This window comes from Euprymna scolopes, chromosome 3 (assembly GCF_053919585.1).
Source record: "Euprymna scolopes isolate OS-2025 chromosome 3, ASM5391958v1, whole genome shotgun sequence".
NCBI classification, from domain to species: domain Eukaryota; kingdom Metazoa; phylum Mollusca; class Cephalopoda; order Sepiida; family Sepiolidae; genus Euprymna; species Euprymna scolopes.
The window spans coordinates 76,117,212-76,133,200 of record NC_136484.1 but is presented as its reverse complement, the minus strand read 5'-3'; the positions used below and the strand labels follow the sequence as shown (position 1 = coordinate 76,133,200).

General features: G+C 31.1%; 1 protein-coding gene across 1 annotated transcript in view; it reads right to left on the bottom strand.

The window, feature by feature from the left end:
• The window catches only part of LOC145256329 (cysteine-rich hydrophobic domain-containing protein 2-like), a 157,127-nt gene that overhangs the window by 83,067 nt on the left and 58,071 nt on the right, over positions 1–15,989 (bottom strand). The window contains exon 2 of the mRNA XM_080115107.1: positions 13,344–13,398. Within this exon, the coding sequence (XP_079971233.1) occupies positions 13,344–13,398 (55 nt within the window). The remainder of the gene's footprint in view (positions 1–13,343; positions 13,399–15,989) is intronic.

Below are 15,989 nucleotides of genomic sequence, written 5' to 3'. Positions count from 1 at the left end.
TCAACCACTACTCTTATGAACCTAGCAGAGAGAAAGGATTTAATAATTGAGAAAACATTTCCAGCTATACCGTAGCTCGTGATCTTGTGAAATAGGCCTTTATGCCATACCCTATCAAAGGTCTTTGATACGTCAAGAGCAATTGCCCTAGAAATGAAGCCTTCGTTGAAAGATTCGCTAATCCTATGAGATATAACCATTACCACATCGGCTGTAGATCTAGCAGAATGGAAACCATATTGCATGTCACTAAGACGGTTATTTTTGCTGAGATGGTTAGCTACTTCTCCATTTAACATGGATTCCAGCAACTTACTCATGACGCACAGGAGATATATTGGTCTGTACTGAGAGGAAGATGACCGATCACCTGAATTTATACATACAGGGAACACTGAGGTTTTCCAGAATGTTGGGAAGACAACGCTTAAACAACTTTGTAAGTATGGGAATTAGTTCTGGTTGAAGCTTGTCAGCACTATAACAGAAATGCCATCAGGGTCAGTTGCTTTATTGGAATCAAGGTTTTTGTATTAGCTTGGCAGCATCATGCACAGATATTTGTATGTCGCATAGTGTGTTTTCTGATAAAAGAGGAAATACGAGGGATTGACAGCCTTAGTCGCATAGGGTATAATTAGTTTCAAAGTTCTTGGCAGAGTTTGGCTTTGTCTAATGCTGACGAGATTACCTCAGGTCCATTGATGATGGTTGGGATAGAGCACACGCTTCTGTTCAGGATCCTGTTTGCTATTTGCCAAAACTGGCGGTAACCAAGCCGCTGCTTAGCTACTTTGGACTTAATGAACCGAGCATACATCTCTCGCATTCTTTATTACTCTTTTATAGTGATTGATGTCCTAGAATCAGCTTTAGTCTCAGTACAGCTTCATGGTTTTCCTTTGATCCTCTTTCCAGAAAATCAATATTATCTTTTTAAAAATTTCTTCTCTGTATAATATGTATCTTTAATCCCCTCTTCTGAAGAGAAGAGTTTGGCTTCGAAATGCCATGGCCTAAAGAGGTTTCCCTATCCTGAAATATTGTAGTCCCTTTTGAACTGAAAGCATAAAATTTAATTGTAATTTTTTTTTTATCCCTTTGTTATTTGAACTTATTCTATAAACTTAGTTTGTTTTTTTAGACGTATTTATAGTGTATTTTAAACCCCATTTCCAAACTCCCATTCTTATCTGAATTAATTTTAACTAGCGCGTCGAGTCCCCATGTTATAAAATAAAATACGATAATGAAATTTTGTAAGATGGACTTGCATTAAAAAAAAAAAAAAAAAAAAAAAAAAAAAAAAAGCTCCAAATCTATTTAAAATTTTAACCATCCCTTAATCTGCCTTTAAAATAAATATTACTAAAAAAATTATTTATTTTATTGTATTATTTTATTCCATTTCTATATTCTGTGCTATCTACCCTCTCGAAACTATTTTTCAGATCTTTCTCGCATATCATTTGTTTGTAATATTTTAGTTATAGTTAGCAATATATGTATATACACAATAAAAAAAGTGGAAATATGCATCTCTTTTCTAGTTTTCATCCCCTTTGGTAAATGAGTTTGTATGTTTTAAATTATTAATAAAGAAATCAAAAATTATACTGTTTCAATTAAATAAAAGGAATTTCGCTTCTGACAAACAGTATGGATTCTGGCAATGTCGTTCTACGGCATATATTTTAAGATTTATCTGTGAATGCATTTACCATGTACTGGATAAAGCGGGTGGAGCCACAGCTGTAGCCCTTGATACATCCAAGGCCTTTGACAAATTAAATTGTACGTTATAACTGGATTTATACTAAATATAATAAGATCCATCTTAGACAATAGAAGCATACAGGGTGTCAGTGATGGATATACATCCAAGCAGCATAATATTAATGTGGGAGGGTCTCAGGAGTCGATCCGTGGACCATTATTATTCCTGATATTCAAAAAAATACCTCCTTGATAACATTGTGTCCGAGATGGGTATTAGGGTAGGTCGATTTTGGAATGGTAACAGGCCAAGGGTTGAGAAAGTTGCAATTTACCAGAAAAACATGACCGCATGATATCTTTTTCCCTTAACTTGTGTTTATATTTGAGGAAATGACTTTAAACGGGGAAATAATTTATGATTCTACTACGATAACAGTGTTATCAAACGATGTCAGCCGGTAAAATTTAGACTAGGCATTAAAACAAATGCAATACATAGATGTAAAACTATTTTTTCCGAGAAATATTCATGCTCTTCTAAAAATAGAATAATAGTTAATAAAAAATGATATACTATCAAATATATTTTAAAATACAAATTCCAATTAAAAAAAATAAACGGTGAAATTCTCGCGATACGGAATTATCTCCCTTGATATTGTTTATATTAGCGTTTAAATATTGTCATTCAAACACGTGTAATAGATTTCATTTTTAAATTAATATTTTTTATATGCATATTTAGTAAAAACTTGTAAGTTGTTTTCAAGTAAAAAATATCCAGAGTTTCTGTTTGGTTTTCAAGGCATTTTACTGAAAACGTAAGTAAATAAAGACACTTTTTTTAATAATTGTTTTCATTGTGATTTCCACGTGGATTCATTCAGTTTTCTGTTTATATACAAGTTGCACAGCATTTTAGATGCATTTTAAAAAATTTAAAATAGACCTAATTATTTTAAAGAAAATTTTTAAATATTTCTGTTTTAATTTTTTTTGTATATTTTTAATGTTATTGTTTTTCGAAATTGTTTAACCTCATGGGAAGGCAAGCCTAAAGTAGGCACCTCCAAAGTTCACCAAGAAATTACCCCCCCCTATATGTAACACAATGTAATTTTATTATAAGTTAATATTACTGACTTAATTACTTTATAAAAAAAAAAAAAAAAAAAAATATATATATATATATATATATATATATATTTATTTAAAAGTTATTGTTTCTATATTGTAAAAATTTTACAGATTTATCCTGTATATTTTGAGAAAATGTGGTTTTCGTTACTAAGAATACTTTATTTAAAATAATTATTTATTTTACTATTTTGTCACCATTTACCAAAGCCATAAATCGCTCAAAAATAAAGATGGTTAGATTTTATGGTACTTCATTGTTTTCTATTTTATGCTCAATTTTAATTTAGAAATATTCAGTAAATGTGTATAACGTCTGATAACCTACAATATATTTTCTTTCAAGATATTTCAATAAAAATGGTTGAAAAAAAGACGCACAACAATTTGTACTTGCAGTAAAGATGCAAGAAAATGTTCAGGTCTACCTGCCCCATTAGATAAAATGGAACCACCCATTTTCCGGCAAGTCATCCAATACAGCTATTTTCTTTTAAATACATCAAGACTTAACAGAGGTAGAGATTTCTAAAATAATAGCAAAGGATATAATTGGCATTTGGAAGGCAGTTAACCCTCGTTTACTTCTAATAAATGAAAAGTCTATAGTGAATAAAGTATAGATCATATGTTTCCAGAAAGCAAAACAGATAAATAGAAAATCTTTATCTGCATTCCCAGAAAAACTTTTCCAGGAAAAGCTAGATACGCTGTTTGACATTGCTTTTTGTACGTGCAAACTACCCATTTTAAGCTATGATGACAAAAATGTTAAGTGCAACAAGGAACATTGCCAGACTAAGCACATACTTTGTACCTGTCCTTTGGAAAAGGTAAGATTATTTTCTGTTTTATTTATCTTTTATTTTTTTTAAGTATGTTTGATTAACAAAGTCATGTAAATTTTAAATTAAATGGATTTCAATGCATTTAATGTTTAAACACTTGTAAAAAGCAATTATTACCATTTTCATATGAAATAATATTTTGATATGTGTTTGTACAAAATATAACATTTTATATTTCAGGTTCCAGTGGAAGAGAGGGAATATTTAAAAGATCAGAGAGCTAAAAATGGACCCAAGGGTACTTTCCAGCTTGGTCGAATAGACAAAGCTGGCATAAAAAATGTAAAAGGAAAACAGAAAGATTAGAACAACAAAAGAGATTATGTTCATCATCTAATGATGTGTCAATATCTGATGATGAGGATGCTGTTCTTTCCCACTCCAATCGTAATAGTGATTCAATAGAAGTTGAATACTTTGAGCCAGAGAGACATCCCACAGGCCCTTACAGTCTTATCAAAATCCCTCGATATACTATGGAATTAATCAGGGGTGATATTTCTTCCAACCTTGGAGCCAGCCTTGCAAATGCGTTGATTTTAGATTTAGAGGTCATGGGTCTTCTCAAATCTAATGTCGATATAGAAGATATTATCGTTGATAAATGCAAAATAGATAGACAAAAGGCAAGAATGAAAGAAAATGCCCATCAAAGACATGAAATCATTGATAACCTTGTTTGTATTGGGGTTGATGGGAGAAATGATAAAAATACATTGTTGTATAAAGAGGTTTTGGGGCCAAATGGAGAGAAAATATTTAAAAAAAAAAAAAGCAAAGGGACCAGAACGCCATCTGACCTTCACAACAGAGATGGAACACAAAAGTGAATATCTCACTCAGAGTTATTCCTAATATTGGTGCAAACAGTAATGTTCTTGCAAAGGAAGTTGTTGCTGTTCTGAAAGAATACACCAGTGAATTTTTAATTAAAGCTATTTTAGTAGACAACATGAATACAAATACAGGTTGTGAGGCTGGACTTGTAGCACTTGTTGAGAAAAAACTACAAAGTTACACACCATAGGTTGTTTTTTACACAAAAATGTACTTCCATTTAAAGCTCTTTTTAAACATATAGATGGAATCACAAAAAGCCCTACAACTTTCGCTGGTCCTCTAGGTAAATTATGTAGTAACGATTATAATCATTTACCCCAAGTAATATTTACACCAGTTGGTTATCCTCTGGATATTTGTTTTATGGCTGAGGAAATAAATGAACTAACCTCTGACCAGAGACTTTTATTCGAATACGTACTTGGCATTTCTAGAGGAAAAGTTAACCCTAAATTTGCTGCCTGGAAAATTGGGCCTATATATCAGGCAAGATGGTTAACTTTGGCCCCTATCCTCAAGAAATGTCTGGCAAACTTCGCAGCCTTATTAAATTTATAGTTGAAGCATATGCAGTTAGCTGGTTTGAAATAAAAAGAGATAACTTCCATAACCAGCAACTGTATATGATCAATAGGATCAAGAAAAAAAAAAAAAGCCACAAATTCAGCACATTATATTAAAAAAATTTACAGCATAATGCTTCTGCTTTGCTACCTGAAAATATATCGTATGTTATGGTAAAATCAAACGAGTTAGAAGTGAAAGAAGAAGCAATAAAAAAATTTTGTCAATTAGGTAAGTAACAATTCATACATATAATATTGATTAAATTGGTCGATTTATCAAATCATTTTAAATGTTTGCATTTCATTACAAACATTAAAATAGATAAGCTTACACTTAAGTTAGCTCAAAAAGTAATTTTTCTATTTTTTCAGGAAAGCTGGCCAAAAAAAGATTTAAAAAATAACAGAAATCAACTTTAATGCCAATCATTGGTCTGAATTAATTGACCTTTCACAGAGTTGAGTTTGTGAACCGGCATTTACAGAAACATTTTCTGAAGGTGAACTTTTGAATTCACTGATGAATGGAATTAGGTTGAAGTTGCCAGATTTGCCCTCACATTCGCAAGGTTTTGAAAGGGCAGTTAAATTAACAACCGAAGCTTCTGAATCAGTGTATGGGTTTGAAGCAAGACACAGACATAATTACAAAGTAGCAATACACATGAAAAAATTTAAATGGCTTAAAATATTTCAATATTGGTATGTGTGTATATATATATATATATATATATATATATATAGAAAGAGTTTGATAAGCTAAGAAAGAATCTTTTTTAATTTTTTAAATCCAATTAAAATCAAGGAAGTTATGGCTATCTTTATGCCTTGCGCATTTGGATATTTTACCCTCTTTAAGACCATATGCGTTTTGTCACATTTTTTGCACTATTTTTTCAGTAAAAATGCTATATCTTTGTTAAAACACAAGACTAAGCAATGAAATTTACCATATAAGTGTATTTTTGTGCAAAAAATCTGAATATGCTACTGAAAATCTCCAGAAATTAATCATTTCCAAATAATCTGCAGTAAATGCACATGAATATGCTGCAATTGCTTAAAAATGCCACGTAATTCATTAAAAGAAAAAAGTTAGAGAACACAAAGTTTAGTTGCAATGCATTTTATGTGCCAAAAATTTAAATCAAAATCTAGGATTGGTTAAAAATGAATATATTGCAATATTTCTTTGGTATTATTGTAGATTAATACCTTCTGCTACCTCTCCCCATCTGACCACCTCTCCAAAATATCTGATTCTACCTTTATAGGTAATTGCATGTGAACAACTTGAAAAACTTTAAAAGATAAACAAAAATTATTTTAGAATTTAATGTAAAATGATTTCCCATTTTGAATCATTTTTCCTGTGATAGATAAATCCTGGATGTTTTTTCTTTTTCCTAAAAAGCGATTATGCGTGATTTTAAGAGGGTCTTTGTGCAATTATGAGAAGGTAGGGAGGTTGCCACTCTGACTTTGGGTTAATGATAGGGCTAAGGAAAATTATGTCTGGACATCCTGAAGACTTGATAGAAACAAAACAAAAACAATTTTAGAATTTAGAGTGGGGGTTGGTTTCACATAAATGTAAAATAATTCACGATTTCAAGACGATACTAGTGTTTTAGGACAGTTGACCAATTTATTTTTTTTATGGGAGATTAATCGCGCACTTTTCTTTAAACGTTTTTTATGCTTTTTTTACGCTTATGAGCTCACAGAGGAAGTTTGTTTAGTGGAGAACTCTGCCACTTGTACTTAGCGTTATTGTTAAAGCTAAAGGTTTTAGGAGGAGGTTCACCACTCATACCTACGATTAGACATAGAATTAAGAGGTTTTTTTTGTTTTTTTTTAAGAGGGTGTTTGATACCCATTGTGAAACTTTACAAGAATTATGACAAACAGACAAAAATAAATGTTATTTAAAAAAGTGACATCCCTCTAACAGAAAGCTTGGAAAAATATCAAGTATTTTTTGTCCCACCTATTTAAATATAAAATAAGAAACAAGTTTTTTCTAAAGCTGACAAATTGTTAAAAATTTTGAATTAATGTTATTTTGATTTTTAATTACATTTCATATCTTTTTCTACCGTTTTTATTTTTTAACTGAGCACCTCCTACAAATATTTAAATATTGATTATTTTTTTTTTTTTATTTTTTTTTTAATAATCAGGTAGATTAATTTCCATTCAATAATAATTCACTGAAAACATTTTTTAAGTGACGAAAATTAGAAGTGTGTTACCGTCCGTACACGTGAACCAAAACAATCATATTTCACATTTTCGCTTGTTTAAATATTTCAAAATTTAATACTACCCAATTTTTTAAAATATTTGTACGGTTGATAACAAAATAGCTCTAACTGAACATGTAAGAAATTTTTTTTTATAACCAGATTTTCAATTAAAAAAAAAAAAAAAGTCTGTTTACGCCATGCTTATCGCTGCTGCTATTACTAATACTACAGAAATCTTCATAACGATTTTTTCGGATATCATGTTTTTAAATTGCTATGTACCACTAGAGAAAACACTGTCCAATCATCTTTTTAACGAATAAACATAGTAAAAAGATTGTTTTATTTATTAGTGAGTGTCTGAAGAAAATTTTTTTTCAAAATTTTCCATACACGTCATTTTGAAATCTTTTTTTAACAACAAAAAAACGAGTGGTCAAATGAATTTCGGACACTCAAAATTATTAAAAATGACATCTCTTTTAGCTAATTTCCAAATTTCATTACAAAATTCTTAACAGAAACACGGTCCGAGTGTTTACAAATCGGGGGGGGGGGGAGTCGTTACAAAATCATATCAAAAATGCCGTTTTATGATGTTCACATTTTTGCTTAAAACTCTAAAAATATATAATGTATGTTATTTACTAGTTGAAAGTATATTCATTTCTGAACAAAACGGTGGTATTTTGAAGACAAAGTGCTTTGGTTTTTAAAATATGACTATTTTAGCAGAAACCCCTTGAAATCTGTGATTATCCAAAGCGTTTTATTGGCCATGTGCATTGCTATACAAAGGTATTGTGTCATCAAATAAGGCCTGCATTTGCTTCTAAGGATTTTACATACAGCAATTTGATGCAATATGTTAATCAAGAGGACACATTTTCTTTTTTTATAACAAAAACAATTATCTGTTCTTTCAATCTTTTAAAATGTTATCACTGTTCCAATTTCATTAAGGAAGTTAAGAAAAAAAACGAATGTTGGAGCTATCAGTGCTAATGGGGGGGGGTAGATTTTTTTAAATTCTAGTTATCTTTTATCTGTTTTACCTTATTTTAATGCAACAAAATAACATTTTGGGGTTTAAATATTGAAAATAATTTTTCTAACCAATTTATAGGGAAAATATATAAAAAAAAGATTTTTTTAATTTGTTTATGTAGATGATCTTTAATGTTATTTCCGCAAATAACGGTGCAAGTAAGAGATCTAATTTTTTGTATGAGTATCAGGTATACTACTACTACTACTACACAACTTTCCTGGGGTTAGTAGAGTTGATTTTTTTAAAAAAAGTGAAAAAAAAAACAAAAAAAAAAAAACAATCGAACTACTCTAATGGGTATATTTGCTGATGATACAATGCTCTATAACATGCATTAGAGAAGAACAGGCGTACATAAATCTAAGACAATGGTAAAATCATTAGAAAATGACCTCCAGATCATAGTTGAATGGGGACGCAGATGGATGGTAATATTTAATGCTAGGAAAACTAAGCTGCTCTCCTTTAACAATTACAACACACCTTTCGAACAGCCTATATTGATGAAAAATAACACCCTACCTGAGAATTCTACCTTCAAACTCCTTTTCTGGGACTATTTTACCATATTTTACTTTGTGGGCAATATGAACTGGAACAAATACATAGAGGGCATTGCAAAGACTGCTGCAAAGATGGTGGGTTCCCTCTATTGAGCTAGAAGACTACTCACACCTGAGAGTATCCCGTACCTCTACGAGGCCACCATTCGCTCATCCATGGAGTATTGTTGCCACATCTGGGCTGATGCATCTACCACTAGCCTCTCCATCTTGGATAGGTTCCAAAAAAGAATTGTCAATCTAATCGGTCCCACTTTATCAACTAAGCTCCAGCTCTTGTCCCAGCGTCACAATGTTGCATCTCTGTGCATGTTTTAATGGAATGTGTTCTGATGAACTCCTTGCACCTGTCCCCCGTACATATTTCCGACAAACCCGTTCAGCAATAAGATTTCACCTCTTCACTGTTGAGGTTCCTAGATGCCAAAAAGCTTTCTATTCTAATAGTTTCTTCCCTTGAACAGCTGGACTTTGGAATTCCCTTCCTGCTACCTGCTTTCCTGGTCGTACTGATATGCAGAAGTTTAAATGTAACATAAACCGACATCTTGTTAATCTTTCCTAGACATGGTCCCAAAAAGTAGCCTTTTTCTTCCAAGTGGCGATATGCCTTGTTAGAAATTAATCTATCTATCTATAAAAGTGAATGTGTCTGTATCTATGTGCGTGTGTGTACATTTCCCTACGCAATAACTGTCAATTTTAAGTCTACAGACTAGAAATTTGATATACAGGGTAGTGAGATTTGGGAAAATCTTTGTGATAGGTTTTCAGCCAGAAATTTGGCTGTTATGGGGTCAAAGTTCAACGATTTGACCTTTGAGAACTCTACCAAACTCCTCCGCCAATGTTGGGTCTGAACACTTGAAATTTTAGATATAGATTCCTTGGACATGGATCTAACTTAATTTGATTTGAGCCCAAAACAATAAATGTTAAGGGGTCATAATAAGGGTCAAAGTTAAAAAAAATTGACCTCTGCCGTTTCTACCAAATTACTCAGACAATTTCTGGTCTAAACATTTGAAATTTTACATAAAGGGATAGGGCAAGCTTTTTAATTGGTTTGGGTCAAAAATTTTTAGTTACCAATATATAAATGTATGTATGTTTGCATGTCTGCCTAAAACTTTTGACAGAGGTGACGGATTTTACCAAGATCAGTATCGTTTTTAAAGTCCGACCTTTCAGACGACAAATATTGAAAAATTGGCTAAAAACATAAATATCTTCACCTTCAACTGGGCACTTTTCTACAGGGAGGGGGAGGGGTCGCTTTTTTAGCGGATATTTTTTAAAGTCATCCTCTCCTTTCGATTGTCTAGCCTTAATTTAAAAAAAAATGTCACTTCCGGTTTGGCGGTGGTTGTAATAGCATAGACGGCAGGTTTTTTTTCACATTCTTTCCCTCCTTCGCGGTACGGGTTTGAGTCTGCCTTCCTACTACCACTTTTTTTTTGTTTGCTCAACATACGCATACAAACACCTGGGAAACGCCGGGCTGAAATGCTAGTATATCTATAAAAGTGAACGTGTGTGTGTGTGTGTACATTTCCCTTCACAATAACTGTCAATTTTAAGTCTACAGACTAGAAATTTGATATACAGTGTACTGAGATTTGCGAAAATCTTTGTAATCCATTTTCAACCAAAACTTTGACTGTTAAGGGGGTCAAAGTTCAACGATTTGATCTTTGAGAACTCTACCAAACACCTCCACCAATTTTGAGTCTAAACACTTGAAATTTTAGGTATAGGTTCCTTGGACATGAATCTAACTTAATAACTTGATTTGAGCCCAAAACAATAAATGTTAAGGTCATAATAGGGTTCAAATTTAAAAAAATTGACTTTTTTTTTTTTTTGCTCAACATACACCTCCAAACACCCAGGCAACGCCGGGCTGAAAGCTAGCATTAAATAAATGAATAAATAAATAAATAAAGCTGGTAGAGTGTATATGTGAGTATATTTATCATACAAGTGAATGTTAAACATAAAAAATTATATATATGAAAATAATAAAATGCATGCTGAATAGGTGTGAGAGGCTGGTATATGGATCTGCAGAATAGATTTCCGTCAAGGAATCAGACTTTCACCATCCGACTCCGCAACCCTGGTTTTAAGATTATCTTTGTAGGAAAAAAAACTATCTCACTCACTCTAATGATGTCCAGCAAGTGACACAGAATTTGAGGTCCTGTCTGGTGAATTATCAATTTCTTATGTTGTAAAAAGATTGAAAGGGAAAATCGTCTAGCATTGTCACCAAGGTCAGTATCCTTGGGAAACAAAGGTCATTTAAACAAAGAGAAGAAAGAACACTTTGACGGCTGTTTTTTTTTTTTTTTTTTTTTTTTTTTTTTTTTTTTTTTGATAAGGTAACAATTATTTGTAGAAAAAAGTAATACACTGATTCTTCACAAATCTCAGTTTAGGCCCTTAATATTTGCACAGGCAGTTTAGTGGAGAGAAAAAGTCTGTCGAAGTGATTTTCAAATTCAGTCACCAACCACAAGTTTATGGATCAGACATTCTTAGCGGACAGTGAGGCACAAAGCAAAGACAGTTTGGGTGATTTTCAAGTTTACTCATTAATCCTAAGTCGGAGGGGGGGGGGGTCAATCTTTTAACAACGTGCAGTCCAGTGGAGAGTAAAGCAGAGTCTTTCAGCCCAGTCAGGTCTCTCTAGGTCTTCTGATTCTCCATCTTATCGTTTCTGGCTCACTGTGTTATATTGAGAACCCAAGGCCATAACTATGTCCCTCTTACCAATAGAATTTAACTCCCATTTATAGATAATGCACTATCAGTAATATTCTGCAATTCTCAACTGTGATCATTATCAGATTATGAGTGACCAATAGATTCTGGGCTGACCCTTGAGATCATAAATGCACTTTCTGTTTAATCCCTTGTAAGAAAGGTTAACAATGGTATCTAATTAAATGCAGTGCATGCATGCAATCCCCTCAGCCTTAATAATCCATTCACCTGCTTGACAGTTTGGGAAACCCAGTTAATGACGCCTTGTCCCTGATATTGTCTAATTCATAATTTGGTTTATGATAAAAATAAAACCGACACCCATATTCTCAGAGACGTAAAAGGCCTGACATGCCCAACAAAGAGACATTATTTTGAGTTGTTACCAAAAATCAGTTCCCCAAATCTTTGGGAAAGTTAATTTATTGCTAAATTCCACTTAGAATTTATGAACTAGAAAATAATCCAACAAGTCTTCTTTGAAAAAAACTCAAATACCTCTTATCAACCCACTTTGTTTTGCAATCTTCTACGAACCATTAACAGTTTCAGCCGTTTTTTCTTCCCACTTTTCAACCTTTTCTTCCTTGTCCACAGTCTGAACTCTGACATGTCTTTGTGGCATATCAACCATTTCTTTTTAGTTTTTTTCTAACTTGCCAATATTGTCACAGCTTGCCACTGACTACGGACTAGCGGTAGGAGGTGGGAATATCCTGAAAACTTGGCAGAAAAAAAAAAAAAAAAAAAAACTATTTTAGAGTGGAGGATTAGTTTCACACATAAATTTAATGTAAAATAATCCATTTCCAAACCATTCTAGTGTTAGGGCAGTTAATTGATTTTTCTATGAGACAAATTCTGTTAATTTTAAATTTATTTTTTGTTTTTAGATGATTATGTGTAGTTTTAAAATGGTTTTGTATGATGGGCCTTGCCAGTCAGCCTTGGGTTTTGGAGAGGGTTTTTAATTTGAAGGAGCTGCTGTTCATACTTAAGGTTGGTCGAAGAGTTAATGCGCTCCTCTGGCCAATCAAGCAGTAAATGTTATTCCACAAATTTTCTCATTGTTATATCTCTTGGAATCTTTTTGCATTCCATCTTGTTTTATTCAAGAATTGTATTTTTCCGCTCTTAATTTTAAGAGGAAGAGTCTAGGTAAAGTATTTTTTGTTGTTGAAACTATCAGATTACCTTTAATTTCTTAATTGTCTAATAAAAAAAAAAAATCAGAGGGGAATAAATCAAAGCATTCAAAATATACTCTGGAAAGTTTCGTCACATGCTTGAGAACAGAAATTACATACAATTACTGATTATTTTGCTTTGATCATGTGTGCGATTTAGCAGGTGAGATTGTATTGCTAAAGGCATCTTCAGGGTTGTAAGTTTTTTTTGCAATGTATTCTTAAGTGGTTACCCATTTAGTATTGACTTGGTTTGACATCACTTAACTTTAGTGATGCAATAAGAACTAGTGTGTCAGCATATAGATGAAACTACCATATCTTAGCAACAATCAAAATAGAATGTATATTATTTAGTTGATCAATAGAGTAGAACAATGCAGAAAGAGCCAAAACAATTATGCTTATCTTACCTTAGCTGAAAGCGATGAAGGGAATTCTGTATCAAATCTGTTGCTAAGGCCAAAGCTGTAACATAAAAAAAATAGTCTTCAAAATTTAAATATCAATTTTAAATATCTATAGTAATTAAATAAGAATTTCACATTTGTGGTATATTTCTTACATCAACACAACTTTCACATCGAATTTAGTAATTTATTAATCAAATATTTATAGAAAAAAAAAAAATTCATTAGCTTGAAGCAAAATAAACCTTTTGAAAAAGGATGCAATATACTTTGTAAACAAGTAAGCCATTTTAATCTTTTAATAGTTGGGAAAGAAAATATTGAATTATTTTGTGATCCTTTGAAATTTGAAAGGAATTTAGAAACTTAGCATCTAAACTGTTGAATAGCAAATCTTTTTAGTTTTAAAATTCTTAACATTCAAAGTTTTAAATGCTTTTTTTTTTTTTTACATCAAATGTTTTAAAAAGAGATGAAAAATATTACCTTAACAAAATTATTTATCAATGTGAATAATTTAACCAATTTTCTATTCAATAGTTTAAATGCTTGCATTTTTTTAAGGGTCACAAAGTAATTCTATCTTTATTTTCAATACTATTAACAGAAGATTAAAATGGCTGACTTGTTTATGAAGAAACCGAAATGCATTATAATGAATTAAATTTTGTATTTAAAAAAGATCTTTAACATTGCCTTTTTGATTTCATTAAGTATTAAATTTAAACTAAAATATAAGAAAATGATAAATATAGCAAAAAATTGAAAGAAAAACGAATATAAAATTATATGGCAACACTACATGTTTCTGTTGGTGTGCATATTTTTTTGTGACAAAAAAAAAAAATGTAAAAAAAAAAAAAAAAATGTAAAAAAAAAAAAAAAAATGTAAAAAAAAAAAAAAAATGTAAAAAAAAAAAAAAAAATGTAAAAAAAAAAAAAAAAATGTAAAAAAAAAAAAAAAAATGTAAAAAAAAAAAATGTAAAAAAAAAAAAAAAAATGTAAAAAAAAAAAATGTAAAAAAAAAAAATGTAAAAAAAAAAAATGTAAAAAAAAAAAATGTAAAAAAAAAATGTAAAAAAAAAATGTAAAAAAAAAATGTAAAAAAAAAATGTAAAAAAAAAATGTAAAAAAAAAATGTAAAAAAAAAATGTAAAAAAAAAAATGTAAAAAAAAAAAATGTAAAAAAAAAAAAAATGTAAAAAAAAAAAAAAAATGTAAAAAAAAAAAAAAAATGTAAAAAAAAAAAAAAAATGTAAAAAAAAAAAAAAAATGTAAAAAAAAGCACACTTGAACATAAACATGTGAAGTTGTCATTATTGAGTTAATATAATGATAAATAAAACAAAAAGCTAAACAAAAGAAAAAAATCATCAATTTTAATGAATAGCCAACAATAGCAGAAACCTAGATAAAATGTTGATGAAGACAATATTTGGAAGAAAAAAAAAATAGATCATTTGATGTTCTTTATATTCATCATGTCACATAAATTTCGCAGTTTTTTCTGGAATTAAAAAGTTAAAAAGGTGTTATTTAAAAATATAAAATATTTAGTCATACACAAAGATTTATCAAACTTTACTAGTTCAGATAACTTTATCTTCTATTATACTAAATATGAGTTAATCAACGTTTGTTTTCCTAAGGCTTCTTATACTACAGGGGCCCAACAATATTTTTCGGACACTTTGAAAAAAGTACTTCAAGGTGGTTACTAGTGCCAAAAACTTTTGAGATTGTAAGTACATAGTTGAGGAGTGAAAATCCACTACTAGTGTAATCATTTTTTTAGTTTGGCTTTGATAATTTTAGTTTTGTGGTTTTTGCGAAAACTTGCGCAACACTATTTTTCGGACATGACAAAAAATCCTATTTTATTAAGAGCTATGTTTATGCATATGTTGTTGTATGCAAATTTTCTGCTTGTACACTTAGCTGACATCATTAGAATCAATTATCTGTTCTATTCTACTTTCCAAACAATTAAGTTTAATGAGGTAAAATGCATTCAAAAGAAATTTGTTTGGCACGGAAAAGTGGGAAGATGGCCTCAGCATCAGAAGGATCGCTATGGATTTGAAGCTGTCGAAATCAATGATCGAATACATGTTGAAGACAAACTCCGAGCAGAAAAAGAAGAGGATGGAAAAGATCAATTGGCAAGAAGACTGAAAGGAGAATGAAGAGGACTGTGATACGGCTTTTAACATCTGGATAAAAAGTTACAGCAAGAAAAGTGAAGGAGAAATGTGAATTGGATGTAAACGTTCGAACAGTACAAAGAACGCTGCATAGGATTGGTTTGAAATGTGCAAAGGCTAAGAAAAAAATTACACTAACAAAGAAACACAAAGGAGCAAGACTGGAGAGTGCTAAAAGGTGGTTAACAAAGCATGTTGACTTTAAGAAGGTTATAATTACTGATGAGAAGTATTTCAAGTTTGATGGGCTCGATGGATGGTGTACTTGGTTGAGAAGGGGTGCGCCTGTTTTACTGAAACGACAGATGGGAGGAGGAGGAGTTATGGTTTGGGGTATGATCTTTGCTAATGGAAATATATGGTTGGAGTGGCTGAAAGGACGACATAACAGTGAAAGCTACAAACAGTTGCTGAACGAGAAAGCCCTACTAAAGATAAGATGGA